Consider the following 21,190-nt stretch of genomic DNA (forward strand, 5'->3'; position numbering starts at 1 on the left):
GGTGCTGGTGCAGTATTTCCTCTCTCAGTGTATCCTGGCTGCCATCCAGTCATCCACCTCCAACAAAACAGACTGGCACAAACACCCCCAGATGTACTGTACTGTACTGTAACATACACTGTGCACTGTTTGTTTCAGGGGGATGTTTTCTGACGGGAACTTCTCGTATGGCATCGAACCTGTAGGCAGCGGCGAGGTGAGTCAGCAATTTAAGAGGTGAAACACAACAGAGTGAATCAACTAGTTGGATTATTAGAGAACACACACACGTCTTCTTCATATTGCTCGGCGTCAGATCAGGACGGCAACAAGGTCATGTGAAAAAGGTGTTGCAATACTTCAAACTCCTCTAAAGGTGGTGGAAATCTTTACAGTGAAGCTGTCTCCGGTCTCACCTTCTCTCTCCATCTCCATAATTCACCGTGACTTACCATCAGTCCCAGACAGTGTTATTCTATCTCCGAGCATTGTTGTATGGAAAGTATTGAGTTGATACACAATCCACCACAGCTGAAACACATCTCCTCTCGCATATCTGAGGGAGACATCATCATCATCATCTCACAGAGACTGGCGACATTTAAAATCATCGACAAAAACAAAGTCTAAGAGGCTTTAAAGACGTCAAAAACACTTTTGATATTTAGAGGAGATATACAGAAGTATTAAAAAGGAATGGATGTAAAAACAGAGTGACTGGAGGGAGTTGGAGGAAAGTGTTTAGAGGGAAAGAGGCTGAGCTTTTGTTCCATTAAGGCTCACAGTAATCGAAGCACAGCTCAATTACATAGACTGCAGAGATGGATCAATGGCCTCCCAGCTCATCTTCAAACTCCCTCGCTCACTTTTCGCTCTCCTCGGCTCGCTCTATCTCAGATGGGTCATTTTCATAAAGTATTTATCCCCCAGCTCAAGTGCACCACAGTGTCCAGTAGTGTTATTGCCATTATGACAGCCCGGTGATTGATTAATTATGCATCAGAGCACTTTCTTTCCCACTGATCCGTCTCTACCTCAGCGCACACAGCAGCGCTTTTTTTTTTTTTTCTCACGCAGTAAAGCTGGGGCCAAAATTTGGGGATTTGAAGAACTAATTTCAAGGCTTGATTGATTTTAAGAGTCCATATATTTGTGCTCTTTCATGGAAGTGTTCTACACTTTCACTCCTGTCTTGTCAAAGTACTTTAAAGTCATTTTCATCTTTTAAATATTACCACAGAAAAATGTGTAGTGAGATTTTAATTTTGCTGCTTGAATGCTTAAAACTCTAAATGGTTGGTGTCATACTGTTGATAAAAGAGTGTTTTTCTAATTTGTCCCCCAACCCAGTCTGGCTCATCTGTGGTTCTTTTATAGTGGCAGAGATCATTTAGACTCTGGTTTCCTTTTTGGTTTGAGGTGAAGTTTAACTTCAACTTATCATTTTCACATCTGAATTCCTGTTCAGGCAGACACAGAGCTCGAATCCAAAGTGGCTCTTTTTGAAAGACAAACTGAGTTGATTTTGATTTGTTTCAAAGTACAAAGTGTTCGATGATCAAATTACTGGCTCTGTAAATGGATTCTGGTGGATTTGGCGAGAGCAACAAAGCAGCTGTTTCTGGTTAATCTGGGGCCCTTTCGAGGGGCACTCAGCACCGGCGTTTCGAAGAACCTAACACTCTCCCTGTTCTTTCGAGCTGCCAGTCTGGACCGCTAGCTGCATGGCTAACTAAGTTAACTGCAGCTTCAGTTAGCAGCAGCATATGAATTAGACAGGTGGCCAATTCTTACATATTGCATTTTGAACAACAAGGTCTTTGTCGGGAAACTTTCCTTAATGCTGCAGAATAGCAACCTGAGCCAGTCAGTGGAAAGCACCTTCAGTTGAAAAGAATTTTGCTGGTCAACATTTCCCTCAAGGATCATGATTTACAGACCAAAATATGTACAAATTGGGTCCAGGTTTTAAAATATGGTTCTCCTTTCATAGTTAAAATCTTCCAAAATCAGAAAGGTGCTAATAATATTTGAGTAATTAAAGCTGTCTTGAGAAAAGAAAAAAGTTTTGAAACAAAAAACTGTTTTTGACTCTAAACTCAGTGGAAACCCACTTATTCCTTTCTCCTTTCCCTCTCTCTCTCCCCGTCCCTGTCATTCTGTTTTTGTCACACCATCCAGGAGCAGAATGACCACATTGTGTATCGTATGCCGGACGTCGACCTCTTTCCACCTCCCTGTCCAGGTAGGACCACCAGGACTCTGAACTTTCCCCTCGTCCCTCCCGCTGCAATGATAAATCCCTGTGTCTTTTGTCTGCCCTCTAATGTCTAAATCCTAAACTTTAGTGACACAGTACCTGCTGCTATAATCCAAATGATGCACTTGTTATGACATCTCAGACTTGAGTTGGTACAAACTTTGTGATGTGATACATAATTGTGAAAGTTTTTTGCTGTTGACACATTGCAGGAGACAGCTGTTTGCTGATATACCTAAAGGCTGCTTGCTGTTACTTGTTCTGAAGCTGCATGTTCAGCCTTGTCCTTGACATTGAATGGTCTGAAACAAATGTTCTGGAGTGCCGGTCAAATTTTTTGGCTGCTTTTCACGCACGCCACAGCGTCCAATATCCTCCTCAGGTTGTCCAGCTGCCCTCCTCGCCCTTGCTTAACGTCTCATTTGGCTGCCTCTTCTCCGCCTCTCCTCTTTGTCCCTCACACTCGTCCGACCTCTTGGATTCATCTCCCCCCGCACTCCTTCCTGTCACCCAACCCCTGCCATTTCCTCCCTCCCTTCCTCCCTCCCTCCCTGCCTCCTCACCCCTCTCTCCCTTCCCATTTGGCCAGTTATACTCTCCCCTTTCTTCCTCTCTCCTCCGCTGGCTGTGTGATATTGATTTCTCCTGCAGACTGAAATACATGGTTACATCCATCCACGGACTGATGACTAGCCACTTTTCTCTCTCACTCTCACTTAGTCTGTGTGTTTGTGTGTGTTTCTCAGGTTGCTCCGCAAACAGCACAGAGCCTGAGGGGAAGTCAGACAGCGAAGGAGACGGTGAGCTGAAGGATGGAGACGACCGGTCTGAAGAGGAGAAGCCCGTTTTCACAGGAGGCCTGAGACGCTCAAAAAGACAAGTCAGTTTTTTAGTCCCTCACTCCTTCATGTGCGCCTCACACACGCAGATGTCCTGCCAGGAAATGTGTTGCAAGCAAGTGTCACCATGTGGGAAACATCAGAGTTGAGATATGCAAACATGATTAATATTTCACACTCTGCCAAGTGATGCCAAATTTCCACGCTCATGCTGATAGCTTGTCTCAGCTTTTATGCTAATGAAAATAGAACCCGGCGATGAGTAAGACGAGTGTCGTACGTCTGGAGGAGATTTATTAAATCTGAGAAAAGGACTCAAGTTAGATCATTGGAAGTACTTTTTGGCTGAGCTTGGGCTACAAGTTTCCAAACAGAAAACAAAAAACAAAGATGACTGTACTAGCTACAGATGCTAGTCCTCTGCTGCATCCCTGGAACTTGCCTTTAAGGGATGTCAATGTTGATTGGTCCACCACATTGTTAATACCTTTAAGGGTAACTCCACCAATTTAAAGTGATTTTAGAGGTCTTGGGGAGTGCATTTTGTCAACTGCATATTGTTAAAGGCTAATTAGCATCTAGCTCATAGGTAGCATGACTGTAGGCTCTTGCTGATTTAGAAACAGTAAATAAAAAGTGATTTTAAAAGGTCAGTCAGGTTTTTTACAACTTAAATCTTATTTTTGAATGTTCGGTCATCGTTTGATTTTCCTCACGAAGTTTATTGCAAGTCTAAGTGTGTGTGTTTCCTGCCCTGTCTAACTTTCCTTTAGCAAAGGCCTCTTGTTCCCAGATTTAATTCATTAACCTTGGATGTTTTATTATTTTATGAAGTTATTTTGTTTCTGATCATCCCTTGAGCTCATCGGATAAGGTGGCTGCAGTTTATATTTTTAGATGCAGAGCAAATATTCAGCTTAATGAATGAATGATTGTTGCTCTCCAAGTTGTTGTTTGTCCTCTCAAGGACAAAGACTAGAGTTTCACCAGAATCAGCGTGTGTGTGTGTGTGTGTGTGTGTGTGTGTGTGTGTGTGTGTGTGTGTGTGTGTGTGTGTGTGTGTGTGTGTGTGTGTGGAATGGTTTCACCTGCTGTGTGTGTGTGTGTGTGTTGTGTTTGTGTGTCAGTTTGTCCTGTGTGAAGGTGATTATGACAGCAGACTCAAACTGTGTGGATTTTTTTCCGGCCCTTCCAGGTGCGACGAGGCCAGCGCACCGTCCAAACTGAGACCAAGTACATCGAGCTGATGGTCGTCAACGACCACGAGCTGGTAGGTGTGCAGCTGACAGCTCCGAGGTGTTTACTTTTCCCTTATCTCTGTAGCGGCTGCACAAAGGCAATAATAAGAAGCTGAAATAGGGCTTTAATCAGGTGTGCTCTGTTGATAAGACTTTACAATCAGCAAGGGAAATAGATGAAAGGCAGTAACGTTGTGTTTCTCCTTTTCTCTTGTTAGTTTGTGCAGCTCCGTCGGTCTGCCACTCAGACAAAGAACTTCGCCAAAGCGGTGGTGAACATGGCTGATGCGGTGAGTTCAGCACTGATCTTGTATTTCAAATGTATTCACACGTCCTTTACAGTCATTTGCAGATTACTGCGATGGAGAACATCAAAGCTTTCTCCCCCCTGAGTGATCAGAGCTTTGGGAACAGATGACACATATACAGCTTATGATCTGCAAATTCAGTGGTTTCAAAGTGAACGCGTGCACAATGATATGCCACGAGGCTGGAGAAAGGCTTATCCGGGATAGCTTTATATATGAAGTGCAGACAAATTCAGACGGTGTGCTCGTGTCCTCTTCTGTGGCAGCAATGTGAGAAACCCTTCACTGACTGGGGACAAACTCGGGGTTGCTGGTTTCCATGGCAACCACCTGCTTCCTGCCTTCTCCCGCTCCAGATGTCTGAAGTAGACGGATGCAGCTGCATCCATTATCTGCAATATTTTAAATGTTGCAATAGCTTTATCCCAAATATCCCGAGGACTTGAGAGTAGTTACGGCTCTAGCTCTCTCTCTTAAACCTGGGGATTTAGCTGCTGTTCTCTTGTAAAAGGATGCTGGTTTCTTTTATATTATTGCTTTTTTTTAAAAATATAGTTAATCTATGTCAATCATACAAGTTACATGAATGAGAGAAAAGCCCTTTCCTAGAGCGCCCCCTTCCTTCAGAAGATTATCTCAACCGTCCGCATGTCTTACTCTCACTTAAAACTCCTAAATATAAGATTATTTTTACACTAATTACGTATAAATACTTATACTTGCCATTTCTCATGTAGAAATAGGGCTACATTTAAAAATGTATGTCATCTCAACACCTACTCATATTTCTTAATACTTATTTATTTTATTGGACATTTTCACTGTTTTTCTTGTTTTTTTGACGTCCACAAGACAATATTCAGACTTCTGATTTTAACTGATTGGACATTTCACAACACTTTAAGATTCATTCATCTTTTATCTTTTTTCTCTATTAATGCAGCAACAATGGCTATGTGTTGTGCTGATGGACGACTCTCATAGAGAAACAATATAGTATGTGAAAAGGACAAACGGAAAGACAACAGTGACGAACAAACAAAGGGCAAAGCAGTGATTGTCTTGATGTTTTTTTGGTCTCATGTCCTCACTTGTTTTATAATTCTTGTTCATTGTTTACACTTTTCACGTGTCCAGATCTACAAGGAGCAGCTCAACACTCGCATCGTCCTGGTGGCCATGGAAACCTGGTCGTCTGAAAACAGGGTCTCCGTGGGCGACGATGCCCTGCTCACCCTGCGCGACTTCATGAAGTACAGGAAGGAGAGCATCAAGGAGCGCTGCGACGCTGTTCACCTGTTCTCGTGGGTCCAATCTCCTGATTCTAGTTGGTGTTGTCGTTATATTCTTCTGATCTCGCGTGTAGAGGCTACGGAGTAGCTTCTTCTATTCTTTTTTATCGTCTTCTGGTAGGCGGATTCGTTGAATGCGGCGTCGGTGTCGTAGGGAGTTGCTCTGTAGTTCTTAGTTAGAGGCGTAGTGAGGCGGAGTCTGTCGTCTTCTTCTTCGGCTTATTCGTCTCGTCTCTTCTTCTTTTCTCTTCTTCTTTTTCTTCTTCTATTTCTTCGTTTTGTCTTCTTTTCTTCTTCTTCTTCTTCTTCTTCTTCTTCTTCTTCTTCTTCCTCTTCCTCTTCCTCTTCCTTGTATAACAGCAGTCTCCCTGTCTTTCCTGCAGTGGGAGGACGTTCATGAGCAGCCGCAGCGAGGCGGCCTACATCGGGGGCATCTGCTCCCTCACCAGAGGTGGAGGCATCAATGAGGTGAGGCTTATTTTTGTTACACTGTGTAGATGTAGTCGGTCATTCAGTTCACTTTACTCTCTTTTCTGGCTGTTGTCATGAACTTGATTTGTTGTGTGCCTTCAGTTTGGCAGTGTGGGTCCCATGGCCATCACTTTGTGTCAGAGTCTTGGCCAGAACATCGGCATGCTGAGAAACAAAGAGCGACCGGCTGCCGGTAAGACTAACACTCAAACTCAAAGTTTTCCCTGTGTTATTTTTTTACTTTTCCTTCTTGCAATGTTTCATATTTCAACATCTTCAGGTTATGACAGATAGAATTATACATGTTATTGTCCTGTTATATCTAAAAACTGTCAGCACTCATCTGCTTTTCCGCTGCGATCGGGCTTAACTGTACTACTGTAATAATCACTGAGGGAACTGCTGCACCAACAGCTCCCTCAAGTGGTGAAATCACAATGGCGCTTTAAAATATTTACTTACTTCCATCATGATGTGTCCTGACCACGGCAATGTTTTGTGTGTGTCCAGGAGACTGCAGGTGTCCAGACCCATGGCTGGGCTGCATCATGGAGGACACTGGGTATGAATTTCTTAACAAGTTAATGAGTGAAGAGAGTTTGGAGAGACCCTGGGTGGGGGTGTGTATAGGGTTGTCATTCGGAAAAGGGGATAATGTATAATTTTTTAATATAATGTTTCCTTTTGGTACATTTTCAGTAAAAAATAATAAATACGTCACCTTATTCTTGGTCTTGGCTGAGAGGTTATCATATTTAATCTGACTTCTTTTTTTTAAGCCATATTGCAAACTCAGTGATTTCTGTGCTGCATTTTTTTGTATCCATCAGTTACTACCTGCCCAGGAAGTTCTCCCGCTGCAGTATAGACGAGTACCTGCGCTTCCTCCAACAGGGAGGAGGCAGCTGTCTCTTCAACAAGCCCAGCAAGGTGAGACGTGGTCTGTCATCATCAAAGAGACTCTGAAAGTGGGTTTCATCATCACAGAGATAGAAACTGAAGCAATACTGTAACTGTACAGACAGATATTTCTTAGGTATTTGCTCTCTTCTCTTAATTTTATTTTATTGTATGAATGCAACCAAACTAATCTACTAACTTGGAACGTGCAAGATGTAAGAATTGTATTTGATTAATTGGCATTATTGTCAGAATGTGACAAATTAGAAAGAGTTTTGTCATTATGTCAAAGACTTCGTCTGTCCGATAGCTGCACGATTCAGTAACATTCTGACAGATTGCACCTTTAGGTATCCGTTTCAAATTCATAGCATATTTTCATTTTTGAACACACAACAAAAATTACACTGATGTGTTCGAACAAATGTGTCAGATGTGTCTGGTTAAAACAAACGCATATTTACCCACAAAGTTAAATTGTTTTGAATGAATTTTCATCCACATTTCTGTTTAATTGTATTGTTTAATTCTACATATCTCCCCTTAGTTGTTGGACCCACCTGAGTGTGGGAATGGATACGTGGAGCTGGGAGAGGAGTGTGACTGTGGATCACTAGTGGTGAGTAGATTTCAATCACCTAATTTCTTACCGCTCGTCTAATACACAACAAGTTTAGGACTGATTTGTTGAGACTGTAATGACATTGGCATGGATTCAGCAGATGGACAACATCAAAGAATGGAAAACAATGTATTAAATGAATAATTAGTAAAATGATTTTGTGTCATGACCCAGCTGCCTCTTAACAGGAACAAAATAAGCACACAAGAATCAACAAACATCTGGTTTTAAGTTCTGTCACGGAGGAGGGCTAAGAATTAAAATATTTAACTTTGGACAGCAGTGTCGTATTGTGTCGCTGGTATTTTCCGCCTGCCACATCTGATTTTACTCTCCTGCTCTTGGACCTGAGGCACCCTGATACTCATAACATGTCCAATAAACCCTCTCTGACCTGCAGGAGTGTGCGAGGAGTGGAGCCAACTGCTGTAAGAAGTGCACCCTCACCCACAACGCGATGTGCAGCAACGGGCTCTGCTGCAGGGACTGCAAGGTGAGCTGCTTTAACACACGGTGCCACTTAAACTGTTTGTTTGACTCGTTTATTGTCTTCCCCCGCTTCTCTCTGTTCTTCATCTTCTTCTGTGGTCTTTCTTTGCCAGTACGAGCTGAGAGGAGCGACGTGCAGAGGATCCGTTAACGACTGTGACATTCCCGAGACCTGCACAGGAGACTCCAGTCAGGTAAAGGAAGTCCCACAATGCATCTGCACATGTATTGAGATGCTTGAAAGATTAAATGGACAGATAATGTTCTCTCTCTCTCTCTCTCTCCTGCAGTGTCCTCATAATGTCCACAAACTGGATGGTTACATGTGTGATGCTGGACAGGTAAAGTTGCACTGTGTATTAGAAGTGACAGGTGAAGCGCTCAGAAACATTTATTAAACATCCTTCTCTTTCCGTCTCGCCAGGGTCGTTGTTACGGGGGTCGCTGTAAGACGAGAGATGGCCAGTGTAGGACCCTGTGGGGCTACAGTAGGTTTGGATTGGATACTGAGCTTTATTTCTCCATGGTGCACGGCCTTCTGGTCATTAAAACCCAGATTTAATTGCTGTGATAATTAAAGAAATGCTGCTTTCCCTGCTCTCAGACTCGGCTGACAGGTTCTGCTATGAAAAGCTGAACTCTGAAGGCAACGAGAATGGAAACTGTGGCCCGGACTCCCGCGGTCAGGGATGGGTGCAGTGCAACAAGCAGTGAGTGAATAGCATGGCCTCATTTTGATGAACGCATGCACAAGATTTTAATGTGAACTTGGATCATGGAGGATGTTGCTGTTAACACACTTTTTTCTTTTTCTTTTTTTTTTACTCCTTTAGAGACGTTCTGTGTGGTTTGCTGCTGTGCACCAATCTGACGGAGAAGCCGAGGTTTGGTGAACTTCAGGGGAAGCTCACCAGTCTGACCATCCACCATCAGAACAGATACATGGACTGCAGGTGAGAGAATCACAAACACAGAAGAAGAAGAAGGTTGTTGTTTGTTTTTCTGCAGGATCTGGATGAAGTTTGTTTTTGGCCAAAGTCTAAATGACAAAGAATAAAGTGATTTTGATGAAATATTTTACGGATATAGAAGATTATGTGGGAGACCGGGACATATCTGTTACATTATTAGAATCTATCAAAATGCGTGGAAATGAATAGTTAATAGTAAATGATAATATAATTATAACGATGATAAATAGTATTCTGGAAACTCTATGACGAGTAGAATAAAGTAAGCATGATTTAATGTGACCGTCTGACCTGCAGGGGCGGCCACGCAGTGCTGGATGATGGCTTGGATCTGGGCTACGTGGAGGACGGGACCCCATGCGGGCCGAACATGATGTGTTTGGAGCGTCGCTGCCACCCCGTCAACACCTTCAACCTCAGCATCTGCCCGGGCTCCTCGCCCTCGCGCATCTGCTCGCACCACGGGGTAAGTCCGTCACTGCTGCCCTGAGGATTTTTTCAGTTTGTTAACTGGACATTTGTGGCAGAACAATGGTTTTATTAATGAGATGGAACATTCTCCTCTCCGCCCCGCAGACTTGCAGTAACGAGGTGAAGTGTATCTGCGATCCAGACTACACTGGCAAGGACTGTAGCGTGTTCGACCCAATCCCCATCCCCACCCCGCCAGAGGGCCCAGAGAAATACAAAGGTAACCACCCCGAACACTTTGCCTCCACAGCACAGACACAGTGGCTCCCCAGCTTTGTCAAATAAACTGCTATGGCAGTTTAAATATTATATGTATAATTTATGTCTCCCCAAACAAACAAACAAAAAAACTACAAACGTACAGAAGCCATGCATGTGTAATTGTTTTGATGCCGTTATCTTGAGACCATAATTTAATAATTGCTTGTGTTTTTGTGATAACAGCTTAATTTATCCACTTTTCTCGAGAAAACAAACAGCTAATTTCTCAAAATAATGATATTATCTATCAAAAGACAATGAGTTCACTAGATTCATAAGAACAGCCCGTGTCATTCAACCGCTGCTTTGTGTTGTGGGTTTAGGAGTTTTTAAAGAAAACAATATGAACTTTATGTTGTTAGTAACCAACTTTATTTCTTCTTTGCTCGGGCTGTATAAACTGTAATCTAAAATCAAAACACAATGATGGGCCTGTGGCTTGTGAGCACCACTGAAGGCAGCTTCAAGGGTAATTGTAGTGCAAAGAGTAGTAAAAGTAATGAAACAAAAATTAAACAGAAATATGTGAAAGAAACTGGTTCAGATACATGAATTACAGCATTCAATGAACCTGCAGAACAGCAGCTTTTGGAATATGGTGCGATGAGAAAAAAATACAAATATGCCAAAATATGCAACACAGTGATGACAAAAATAAGAAACATCGTATTTGGAGGTTTGCAGGCTTAGGTTTCTTACACTTCTGCAGCAGTTAAAGAGATATTCTGCTGTATCTTTCACTAGATGACAGTATTATAAATGACTGGTGCAGGGCACAGAGTGTGATGGATATTTTATCAACTAGGAATATAATAATAACACCTAAGAGCCTTTCAAGTCACAAAGGACACTCATAATAAAACAATGACAGTAACGATAATAACAAAGAACATTAAACAACTTTAAAATATCTTATAAATAAAGAATACAGTTATAATATGTGCATTATGAAGCATCATGAATCTTAAAATCTAGCACCAATTCAAAAAGCTGAACTACTCTTTTACAGTCGACAGAGATACAAAATATATAAAAGATAACCAAGCATATTCTAATTTCAGGCACTCGGCACTCTCACATGCTGTTTTATTTTACTTTCCTTTTGTTCCCTCACTGGCTGACTCCTTCACTCCCACAGGTCCCAGTGGTACCAATATCATAATAGGTTCGGTTGCTGGCGCAATTCTGCTGGCAGCGATAGTCCTGGGGGGAACTGGCTGGGGATTTAAGTAAGAGCTCTGGCATGCCTCCATCTGTGTGTGCCTGCTGTGTTCCTCTGTCAGCTAACACACATGCCTGCGGCTCGCTGCTGAATGCTCTTCTGCTTGCTGTCTGATCCATACTCACCACCAGAGACTGTGTGGGTTTATTGTTGGCGCTGCTGGAAGTGCAGGAGATGGTTGTTCCATCTGCGGGGGTCTGTAAGAGGAAGGGAGCACGAACGATTGTATCTACAAACCCTCATTAGTCCTTCTGGCTGGCAATGTCTTGACATGAGATGAGCGGCAGGAGAGACACCTCTTTGGGATATTTATATTTCTTTTACTTGCCAAAAAAGGGAGGCATTTTTTCTTTTTAGTGGGCTGTGGAACATTTGGTTGCATAAAAATAGATCAACCGTTTGACTATTTTGTACGCAAAGTTCAGCTTAAATTCACTGGCTACATTTTTAAAGCGAGCATTTTCTGGTTTTCTTAGACTTGTATCACAGTAAACTGTAAATTTTTAAGTTTGGACTGTCAATCAAACCAAACAGGACATTTAAAGGTGTCACTGTGGGCATTTTTCATAATTTTATGGCATTATATGGTCAGTTAATTGATTAACTAACAATATAAGAAGTAGATAAATCAATAAGGAATATGATTTTTAGCCCTTTACACAGAATAAATCAACTGAAAATGCTGGTTTTATCTGTTTTAATATCACTGTAAATTTAATATATTTAGTTATTGTGAGAGTTTGACTACTATTTTTTTGACAGATTGATTAATCATAAAGTCGTCACTTGAGTCATAGACGGTGGGACTGAAGACTAAGGGATCGATCACACATAGCCAGCGAAATCCTAGCTTTCCTACGGTACTTTGCAGCTGGCGGTTGTTCCTCTACTGCACGTCACGTTTTTCTGTCAGTTTATCAGAAGTTCATATATGTTTAATTTTTCAGGGTTGAGTCTCTACTTCATCTGGGCCTAAGAGTTTGAAAATCAAAAATTATACAAAGAAACAACTTAGAAAAAAGTGAGATTTCCAAACCTCTGTAGCCTGCTCCTCATCTGTGTGTGAGGCTAGCCGCTTCTAGCATAGCACATCTGAATCTTCAACCGAGCTGTCTGTGATTAAGTTGCATTGTGGGTAATGTAGATGTCAGGTTTTGACAAGGAAGAAGAATGCGTGACATGAAAAGATGATCAACATCTTGTGGCTTCTTTGGAGGACTCTGTTAAGGTTGATTAAGGAGATTTCCCGTAGTGCTCAATCCCAACACAGATAAAAAAAAAAGCTTTCTTTTTTTCTTCTCCGCATGGCTGGACTTGACTTCAGGTTTTCTTTCTTTAGTTTGTTTGTCTCACACTTCTTCAGTGCTGTCTGCTCTCATGCTGGCTTTGCCGTGACATGCCTGCAAGATGCAAAGACACAAACTTGTCTCAGACTGAAATCTCGTGACTTTAGCTTGTGTGATATCATCAAATGTCCTAATGCAGGTTCCTTGGTAAGAGACGCTTCTTTGTGGATATCGAAAGATAAAGGATGGGAGCTTCAAATGCCTGTTTAATGCTTTGCTTCTAAGGCCTTGGGTTCATAGCATGTTTCTTTTTTTCCACACTGCTTCTTGCTCACATGAAACAACAGTTGGTAGTCTCACCTGTCTCTCCTCTTCACTTGTTCTCTTTCTTTGTTTTTGTCTGCTCCTGCTGCCTTGTTCCCGCCTCACTGCCGATCCAGAAACATCCGAAGAGGAAGGTACGATCCCGCCTTTCCGTCCTGATTCCCCGGCACCAAAACATTATCAGAGTCTTAAATCTGTCAATATAATGCCATCTGTTTTATAAGAATCCTCTTAAAGATATTTCACAGCTTCTTTGGCCTTATTTCTCACCTTTCACACATTTTTTTATCCTAAATTATATGAAGCATATGAACCATGTACCAGCATAAAACAAATACAAGCATTGATATAGCCTTTGCTACAGTTTTTAAGTAACTTTTCAGTTGGTGGCCTTTTTAAAATACACAAAACTTATTTCAACTCAGTTATAATTTCATTTCTTTATGTGCAACAAATCATCAACAGTATTAGAAAAAAGAGTCATCTATAATCCTAGTTTGTGTCATTGTTATTTGTACTGCATGTCCCCCTCAATAACTTGGCTGCCATCTCTAGACATAGCTGCGGTGGCGTCTTTGTAATGTTTGTTTCATAAGACTTTCAATAATAAAAGGTGAACGTCTCTTTTAAGTTTTTTGTTTCGGGTTATATTTGTCTTTTATTTTGTGTTTTCCTCTGCAGCATTAAGCCGATTTACCGAGTAGTCAATCATGAGAAAATTAGTCTGTGACTTTTTTGATACTTTTAATCAATCCTTAAAGGTGCAATATGTAAGAATTTTAGCAGAAAACCTAAAAAGATTATCAACAGAATACAAAAAAAATAACAGTTTTGATGTTGTGACGTCTGTGTAAGAGATATCCATTGAAGTAAGCATGCTAACCTGCTAGCCACAGCCTTGTCCAAAGATCCCGTTCCAAGCTCCCAGTCCAGGCCGCTAGCTGCGAGGCTAACTGAGCTAACTAGCTAACAGTTACAATTAGCAACAACTAGCGGCTACACTGGCACTACGCTGCCCCCTATCTGACTTGGGCATGAATTTGACAGGTGGCCAGTTCTTACATATTGCAACTTAAAGGTCTTTGTTCAGGCAAAGTTATCAAACATTTGATGGGTCCAGGCTCTCAGATGAGAGATTTTTCTCATATTACAACATAGTTTATTTAAAATTGTTGTGTTTTAGACAGAAAATGAATATTTAATGAATATAATAGTTCACTACTACCCTCCTCTGCATCGATCTTTCTCGTTTTAGTTCATCTCAGCTGTCATGTGGGTTTATGTGAGATGACTCAATGTTTTCTCTTCTTCTTTCTCTTCCCTCTCCACGTCATTCCTCTTCTCTTCCCCAGATCTTCTGGAGTTTGAGTCGTACTCTGCGCTGTCCTCCTGTCTACCTTACACTGTGTCCAGTCCGCTCTGAGGAGACAAAACAAAGATGTCTTCCACTTCCGAGCCCTCCGACCCTTTTTTCTGTTCCCTCTCTGATTTCACTGGTGGTACTCCTCCTGCAAGGTCAAATTACTGTGGAAGCCCTGAAGACGTGTTTCCAACAGATCCAAAAGGCTGTCAGGGATCAAACTTCTTTTTCTTTTTCCCTTCCAGCTGTTCTTCTGCCATACTGACTGTTATTATGCTTTACTCCTTTAAGTGGTTTCATGGAAGAAGGCCATGTTCATCTCCCAGACTAGAGGTTTTTTTGGGGGGGGGAACTTCTGTTAACATATTTAACCTCAAGGAAAAAACACAACCACCTTTGTTTAGTGGTGTAACTGCAATAGAAGTGTAGAAAATAGTGAATGTTGATATTTTATCTGTCTAGATGAGGGTTATTTTTCTGTGCTAGGCTGGCCTGTACATTCCACAGTTATAGCCGTACTAATGCTGCCTTCCATTATCGAACAGTAGTCCGTCATAGATCAATGCTTCTACATAATATGCATCAATGTACGAATGTATAGTTTGGGGGGGCCGGATGGACAGTTGCACATGCACACACCGAATGTTTTATCCCGCCGTATGATACGATATCCATATACAACTAATACGCATACGCAGGTCCAAGTATGCCGAACATGGGTGCTGATGTACATAGTGTATCATAGGGTCGACTCGTTTAGACAGCCGTGACTCACTGCCGCTCTGAACTGAAGCACAAGCCTAACGAGAGACGACTTTTCCCGCCTCTCTTAGCCTCAACACTGCTCGTTTTAATAGACTTTAATTAGCAGAGAGAGGATTCGAGTCTTTGCAGTTTCAGGGACATTTGAGCTACTCCTGTCGGGCACACGCCTCTTTGAGATTTTCACGCTGCAAAATTATGACCAGGGTCAGATATTTCCAAGATCAGACGTGGCATATGGGACCGCCCCCAGTTCTAGATATATGAGCATTAAGGCTGTCACGATATCCGATTTTCACTATTGCTAGAATTGATAGTAACGCTATTATGGTGTCTCGCTTTCGTCCGTCATTTCCTTCATGCATGATTTGCGCGACAGTTGTAGCCGCACACTTTGGTAGAAGCTAGCTGGTTACTGTGTCTCTGCTTTTGTCCGTTTTTTTTAGTGGGTGGCAGCAAACATGAAGGTGTGTTTACACCGCCTACTACGACAAAGCCAAAATGGAAAGAAATAGAAATTGTTTAAGAGGAGCTAGCTAATTATTGTATGCAGATTATTAAAGGAAAAGTCTGGTATTTTTTAAACCTGGGCCCTATATTTACATGTTTTGCTTTATAAATGATTCACACTCAACACACATTTCTGACTCAATCCAGAAGAAGTCTGTAACGATTTCAGTGTAATCCTTTGATGCAACTGCGATGGTCAAAGTTAGGCGCACTCCGACTGTTTGCTTTCGCCACTGACAGGCACGAGGTTGCTATTCTAAGTGTCTTGAACGTTACGGAAACAACTGAGAGATCTGTCTGTGAAATGAGATCCTTTTTGTAACCAGAAGCACAAGTCTCGTTCAAGGAGAAGTCTCTCTCTGCAGGAAGACGATGGTGGAAACGTGAGTCAGAGAGTTGGAGAGAGGAGTTTGGAGCAGATGAAGCAGCTGTAACAACTCACCTCGCGAGATTTAGGACAAGACTTCTGGATACTAAATGGATCTTATCATTTATCAAAAAGCTCGATCTCTGGAGGAATTGTGTCCATAATGTTGTCAGACACTTCAGCCTGTCGGTGTCCAAACAAGCACTTTCGATGGACGTTGTCAGATGCAGATACAAAAGTATGAATCATTTACACATCAGAACATGTTAATGTAGGAGCCAGGTCAAAAAATACCCAAATTCCCCTTTAACACAATGTCAAAAATAACGGTTATTATCGATACCAGTGTATCTTGACAACCCTGATATGCATTAAATATGATTTGGCTTCTGTTCAAGCTGAGGTAATGGTAGAAATGGCAAATACAAATTAGATGTCACGTATGCTTCATCTCTAAATGGTTTCAGATAATTTAATTCTGACTGAGCAGATATATATAAATAAACAGCAATAAATATGTACAATTTAAAAAAAACGCAGCTAGTTAGCTGAGCGTGTTCGAGGTGAAGGATCGAACATGTTTTCCCTCAAGAGTCCAATTCTGCAGCTTTTATGTGCATCAGTCTCTATATTTATCCTCTCTGGACGTCAGAGAGTCTCAAATCAGGTTTAAAAGATGTCCTTCTGGCGGTTGTTTATTATATACAGACCGCTCGAGGAGCTTTGTTTCACAGGTAACGACGAAGAACTGTGCATTTGCGCGAGTGCCAGAAGAGATGATCCACGTTTCCACTGCCAGTCGACCTGCGGTAGCATTAAAGGATTACGGTGACACTTTGAGTGGAAGCTAACCAACGAAAACATTCCTACATGACCAAAACGAGTCTCGTCAGTCAAGACAAGATGCTAGCTTTATTCAGGTGACGTTCAACTTTTTTCTCAGACCAAATTTAAAATGTCACTGTATCCCTTTAATCCCGCTTAAAACTCTTTACTCCGTGTACACGCTGTGTAAACCACTCAAGGACAGACTGGGCTGAAAGGTCACACTGTGTTTACCGCCACTGTTTGTGATCACACGTCGTAGTTGGACTCATCAAAGGAGTTTGGCACCATTCGTACACAAGATAAACAATCGCTCAGTCTGACAGGAAGGTAACCAGTAGTAGCTTTCTATGTAAATACTCATATTACTGTATATGAAAATACATATTAAAACATATCTGATTAACAGTGACCGTGTTTGGACGTCTGTGTTGTGTAAATCCAGTCTTAAAAACACCAAGATGAAGTTCTCTCTCCTGTTTTCTGAGTACATCTGACTTGCTTTATTGTCTTTAAACAGTGGCCGTGAGTGTCGGCTGTGAAAACCTGTGGCGGTGAAGAGTTAACATGGAACTGGCAGTCGGTTCTTCCTACTTTGGTTTGTAAATATTTTTTGAATATTTGCAGGAAGTCGGTGAGGTTCCCACAGGGTTCACTGAGAACTGGGACGAGATCTGAGCACAGACAACACTTCTGTCAGTCCTCACAATACAACATGTAAGGCACTCAAAGGGTATATAAACATACATATGGAAGTGTTATTCACAGCTGTTAGGGAGATAAACAACTTTTGAGCACCAATTGTAATAATATTCTACAGGCCTCTACAACCACATGGTAAAGGCCAGTAAATACAGCTTATGAATCTTTATTGATGCAACGCTTTTTTAACTTTAATATGGTCATGAAGAGAAGTTATTAATTATTAGAAGACAAATTAGTCACCATTACTCACAGATCTACTGTAATATGCAGTGTTCAACCAAGATGATAAAAGTGTGACAGTTAAAACAGAGAGTTTTAATCGACTTTCTTTTATTTCTGAAAAAATGAGAGTAGATGAAAACAAATGTGAGCAATAAACCCAAACTGTGAGGACGGATGGACTTCTTCATCTGCATCCTGACTAATCAAACACATCAAAAACATATTTGTATCTACTGTAATGGAACTCTTGCGATATCTGACTCCCCAGCGTCTCCTTTCCCCTTCGGCTGCCTCCAGTCGGCGTAGATCGACTCCTCGTAGTCTCCCATCCCCTCAAACTCAACATCTGGAGACTCGGAGGCCAAAAGCGCGGCTTCCTCTTGTCCGAGAAAATCCTTTGAACAAAAAAGATCAGAAATAGTTTTTCAAGACTTTCCCAGTTGTTTTAAAACCATTTTCCATAAATGTTTCACAAGGATTACAAACATGCATCACTAGTTACAATTTGACTTTTACTGTAGAACAAGAAATCAGTATTTTAAAGGGCTTCTCTTGATACTGTGATGAGTTCCTCAAAGAAAAATCAAACAAAAAACAATTCAAAACGTCTTTAACCTCACCGCGTCGTCCATCTCTAAGTATTTCCTCGCAAACGTGAGCATCTGCTTCTGCGCGGCGGTCTGGTTGTAGTGTCTGAGAGCTTCCTGTTCAAACAGACGGATCACATCACAAACGAATCATCTGTCAGCTGAGAACAAGTGGTTGGTGCGTGGATTTCAGTGGACACAGTTCAGTCATTGATTTTTGATGAAACCTTCATGAAGACGAGGTTAACTTTTGTACTTTGGTTGTTTTTAGTCTGGGTTAAGAAGATCCTTGAATTGTGTTAGATGTACCTGAATCTTTTGGAAAGAAATGTCTTTTGGCATCTGTTTTCTTTTTCTGTATTGTCGTATCTCTATCTACAGTGTGAGAGTCTTCCTCTCACCGTCCTGGCTGCGAAGTGTTCAGGCTGAAGGCCCCACTGCTCGCTGTAGGCTTTGTAGTACAGCAGGTTCTGCTTCATGACCTGGTCTTCAGGCTCGAACAGGAAGTAGCTGTACGCACAGGGCACGGCGCTGCGACCCTCGTTCGCTGGTCGAAGGAAAGATCAGACGCACGGATGACGGGAGGTAAAGAATAAATTCAGACAGGGTGATATTATATAGAGATAAGTATCCGCTGACAGTAAACGTACATTTATAATAGGCGTACTGGAGATAGTGGTAAATAGTGGCCACGAATTTCTCCACGAAATGTCCCCTAACATTGGGCATCAGGTTTTCTTCACACTTCAGCTGACACTGTAATGTGTCCACGTAGACGTCTGTTGTGGAAAGAAAGAGCAGAGACTATTTATGAGGACTGTCACAAAAAGTAGCAGTACATTTAATAAATACTGCTTACTAACCTGCTATGAGTGTGTAGAAGTCGGTGTCTGGTGAGAGGTGGCTGATCCCTTCACATTCGGCCTGACAGAGGTCGAACTCCTGCAGGTAGAGACTCAACGCTCCCTCCATGTGCTCCACGCTGCGGCTGTAGTCGCCTGACGTGACGAGCTCCACTCCTCTGAGGAAGGAGGCCTGGGAGGAAGTAATTGATACAGTCGGAGGGAAAGAGGGAACAGTCCGGTGGGGAAAGTTGTGATGTTGTACAAGAAATCGCAAAAGAAATGCAAAATGCGTTTGCTGTTTTTATTTCCATGTTTTTTATTTGCTGAGTCCAGGTCCTCACTTCATACAGACGCTCCTCGTGGTCGGTGAGGTAGCCACTCAGGTCGTACTGGCTCTTGTAGTCCTCCATCAGTTGTTGCATCTCCTGGTCCCCGGGGTTCCTCTGGAGGTAGGTGTAGGCACACGGGACGGCCCTCTGCAGGTCATTCAGCTGGGAGAAAAACACTGAATTACCCCGGGGAGACCTCTGACTAGTGATATTGTCGCTCTCATTTCGTGTCCAGGGGCCTCCAAGACACAACTGAGGATCGAATGAAAAATGTGGGAACGTATTGAATCTGGTGTACCCTCAACAGCATTTGCCAATTTCTACATAATGTTGCTTTAAACTTTAAAACATCCATCCACCACTAATATATCTTTGTCAAGTGTTTGATCACCACATTTGAGGCAGATCGCCACATCGCCTAAAAATATCAACATCATATTTTTTATCGGTCATCCTCTTGTACAATATGTGCCATTTCAAGTTGATGGTGGTGACATTATATGTAACCTAATAGGCAAGAAGGCTGGGAAAGGCTCCTCCAGTCGTGTTTGTGGTGACACAAACAGGTATTTTGCGGCTAAAGGTGATCTTCTCCTAACCTTAACCAGCTGATTTTTGTGCCTTAACCTAACCAGATCACAGCAACGACATTGTCTCAACATGAAACAGAAAACTGAAACTGAAGAGACATAAAGAAATGCAAAATTGAACTTCATCCGTTGTTTGCAGAAACGATGCCAACGTTAATTTGGCCGATTTGTTTTTCTCTCTCTATGGCCGCTCAGGGGCTCCAAATGTAACTGTAATCTCGACTGATTCTACCATTTCTAGTCTGCTGAACTTTAATGTCACTTTATCATTGCTCATTTCACTGGTGATCCCTGGAATCCTGCTCAAAGACCCCTTGCATCCCAGGACCACGCTTGTCAGATCCTCCATGAGTTGACTGACTCCTATATCTCCACTCCTGAATAATGAAGAATCTAATTCTCACCCTGGCGTGTGCAAAGTGCAGATATCTGTAGGGAGCTCTCCTGCTGAACTCCTCCAGGATTAGTCTGCCGGGGGGAGGCAGCTGCAGCGCGGGGAAATGCGCCCTGCACTTCCTCTGACAGGACGCTCTCGCCAGAAGGTGCCAGTGGACGCGCAGCTCCCGGCTCCCCTCAGAGGACGGCTCTTCGTGTCCGCTGCCGTTACAGTGCAGCGCGCAGTATCTCACGCTGTCTGTAAGGAGCCGGCGCAAACGCAAACTCAAATCCAAATACTTGATGGATTCGGTCCAGTTCCCTGCCGCGTAACGGTCCAGAGCGAGTCCATACGCGGCGGAGAGAGGCATGAGCTCCTCTTTGGGGAAGTTTTTGAATTTGTAGTTTTCATATTGAGCGGCTGTCATGGAAATAAAGGTCAAACAAAGCAACGGCAACGACAACAGCGAGCGTCCTTGTGCGCAAAATGCAACCATGATAAGAAAATATCCGACATGTTAGTGCGAGCCTTCCTCTGTTTTCCGCCGTCCGTGCGGTGGTCTGCTGAAGCGCTCAGGGGTCTGTGGGAATTCCGGGATTGGGCCTTTCAGAGGGGAATGTCTCGGGTTTCCAACAGCTGTCGCGCTCATACAGCCGCGTTTCTTTATTAGGCACGAGAATAGGCGTGCGTAAAAGTGACCGCATGAGCGCACTGAGCTTTATTTTGTCTGTATTGTTCCCTCTGGTGTTGTTTATTTCTCACTCATGCTATTTTGTTTT

The 21,190-nt window shown here is 42.5% G+C and overlaps 2 protein-coding genes across 6 annotated transcripts in view; one reads left to right on the forward strand and one right to left on the reverse strand.

The window, feature by feature from the left end:
- Positions 1-17,169, forward strand: part of adam11 (ADAM metallopeptidase domain 11) — a 29,378-nt gene extending 12,209 nt beyond the window's left edge. The window contains exons 6-27 of one of the 4 annotated variants that reach the window (XM_030399879.1): positions 139-196; positions 2,161-2,224; positions 2,986-3,119; positions 4,274-4,348; positions 4,535-4,606; positions 5,762-5,928; positions 6,300-6,384; positions 6,490-6,580; positions 6,898-6,949; positions 7,218-7,317; positions 7,835-7,906; positions 8,310-8,402; positions 8,512-8,592; positions 8,689-8,739; positions 8,823-8,886; positions 9,003-9,108; positions 9,232-9,351; positions 9,667-9,835; positions 9,946-10,060; positions 11,240-11,330; positions 13,050-13,067; positions 14,286-17,169. In XM_030399879.1, coding sequence (XP_030255739.1) covers positions 139-196; positions 2,161-2,224; positions 2,986-3,119; positions 4,274-4,348; positions 4,535-4,606; positions 5,762-5,928; positions 6,300-6,384; positions 6,490-6,580; positions 6,898-6,949; positions 7,218-7,317; positions 7,835-7,906; positions 8,310-8,402; positions 8,512-8,592; positions 8,689-8,739; positions 8,823-8,886; positions 9,003-9,108; positions 9,232-9,351; positions 9,667-9,835; positions 9,946-10,060; positions 11,240-11,330; positions 13,050-13,067; positions 14,286-14,301 — 1,894 coding nt within the window. In that variant the 3' untranslated portion in view covers positions 14,302-17,169. Of the gene's footprint in view, positions 1-138; positions 197-2,160; positions 2,225-2,985; positions 3,120-4,273; positions 4,349-4,534; positions 4,607-5,761; positions 5,929-6,299; positions 6,385-6,489; positions 6,581-6,897; positions 6,950-7,217; positions 7,318-7,834; positions 7,907-8,309; positions 8,403-8,511; positions 8,593-8,688; positions 8,740-8,822; positions 8,887-9,002; positions 9,109-9,231; positions 9,352-9,666; positions 9,836-9,945; positions 10,061-11,239; positions 11,331-13,049; positions 13,564-14,285 lie in introns of those variants that run through there. The other 3 variants (XM_030399878.1, XM_030399882.1, XM_030399881.1) reach the window with 3 other exon arrangements.
- A 599-nt stretch (positions 17,170-17,768) lies between these two features.
- LOC115570983 (endoplasmic reticulum protein SC65-like) lies at positions 17,769-21,123 on the reverse strand. Of its 2 annotated transcripts, none has more exons than XM_030399885.1 (7): positions 20,440-21,123; positions 19,458-19,607; positions 19,135-19,306; positions 18,922-19,050; positions 18,673-18,818; positions 18,305-18,388; positions 17,769-18,079 (listed from the first exon to the last, which is right to left on the reverse strand). In XM_030399885.1, the coding sequence occupies exons 1-7, from the start codon at positions 20,905-20,907 to the stop codon at positions 17,915-17,917; spliced, it is 1,314 nt and encodes a 437-aa protein (XP_030255745.1). In that variant the 5' UTR covers positions 20,908-21,123; the 3' UTR covers positions 17,769-17,914. The 2 variants fall into 2 exon arrangements, with proteins under 2 accessions (XP_030255745.1, XP_030255744.1); XM_030399884.1 differs by having other exon boundaries at positions 17,776-18,079; positions 18,300-18,388.
- Positions 21,124-21,190: the final 67 nt, after the last annotated feature.

This window comes from Sparus aurata, chromosome 20 (genome assembly GCF_900880675.1).
Source record: "Sparus aurata chromosome 20, fSpaAur1.1, whole genome shotgun sequence".
Classification (NCBI taxonomy): Eukaryota; Metazoa; Chordata; class Actinopteri; order Spariformes; family Sparidae; genus Sparus; species Sparus aurata.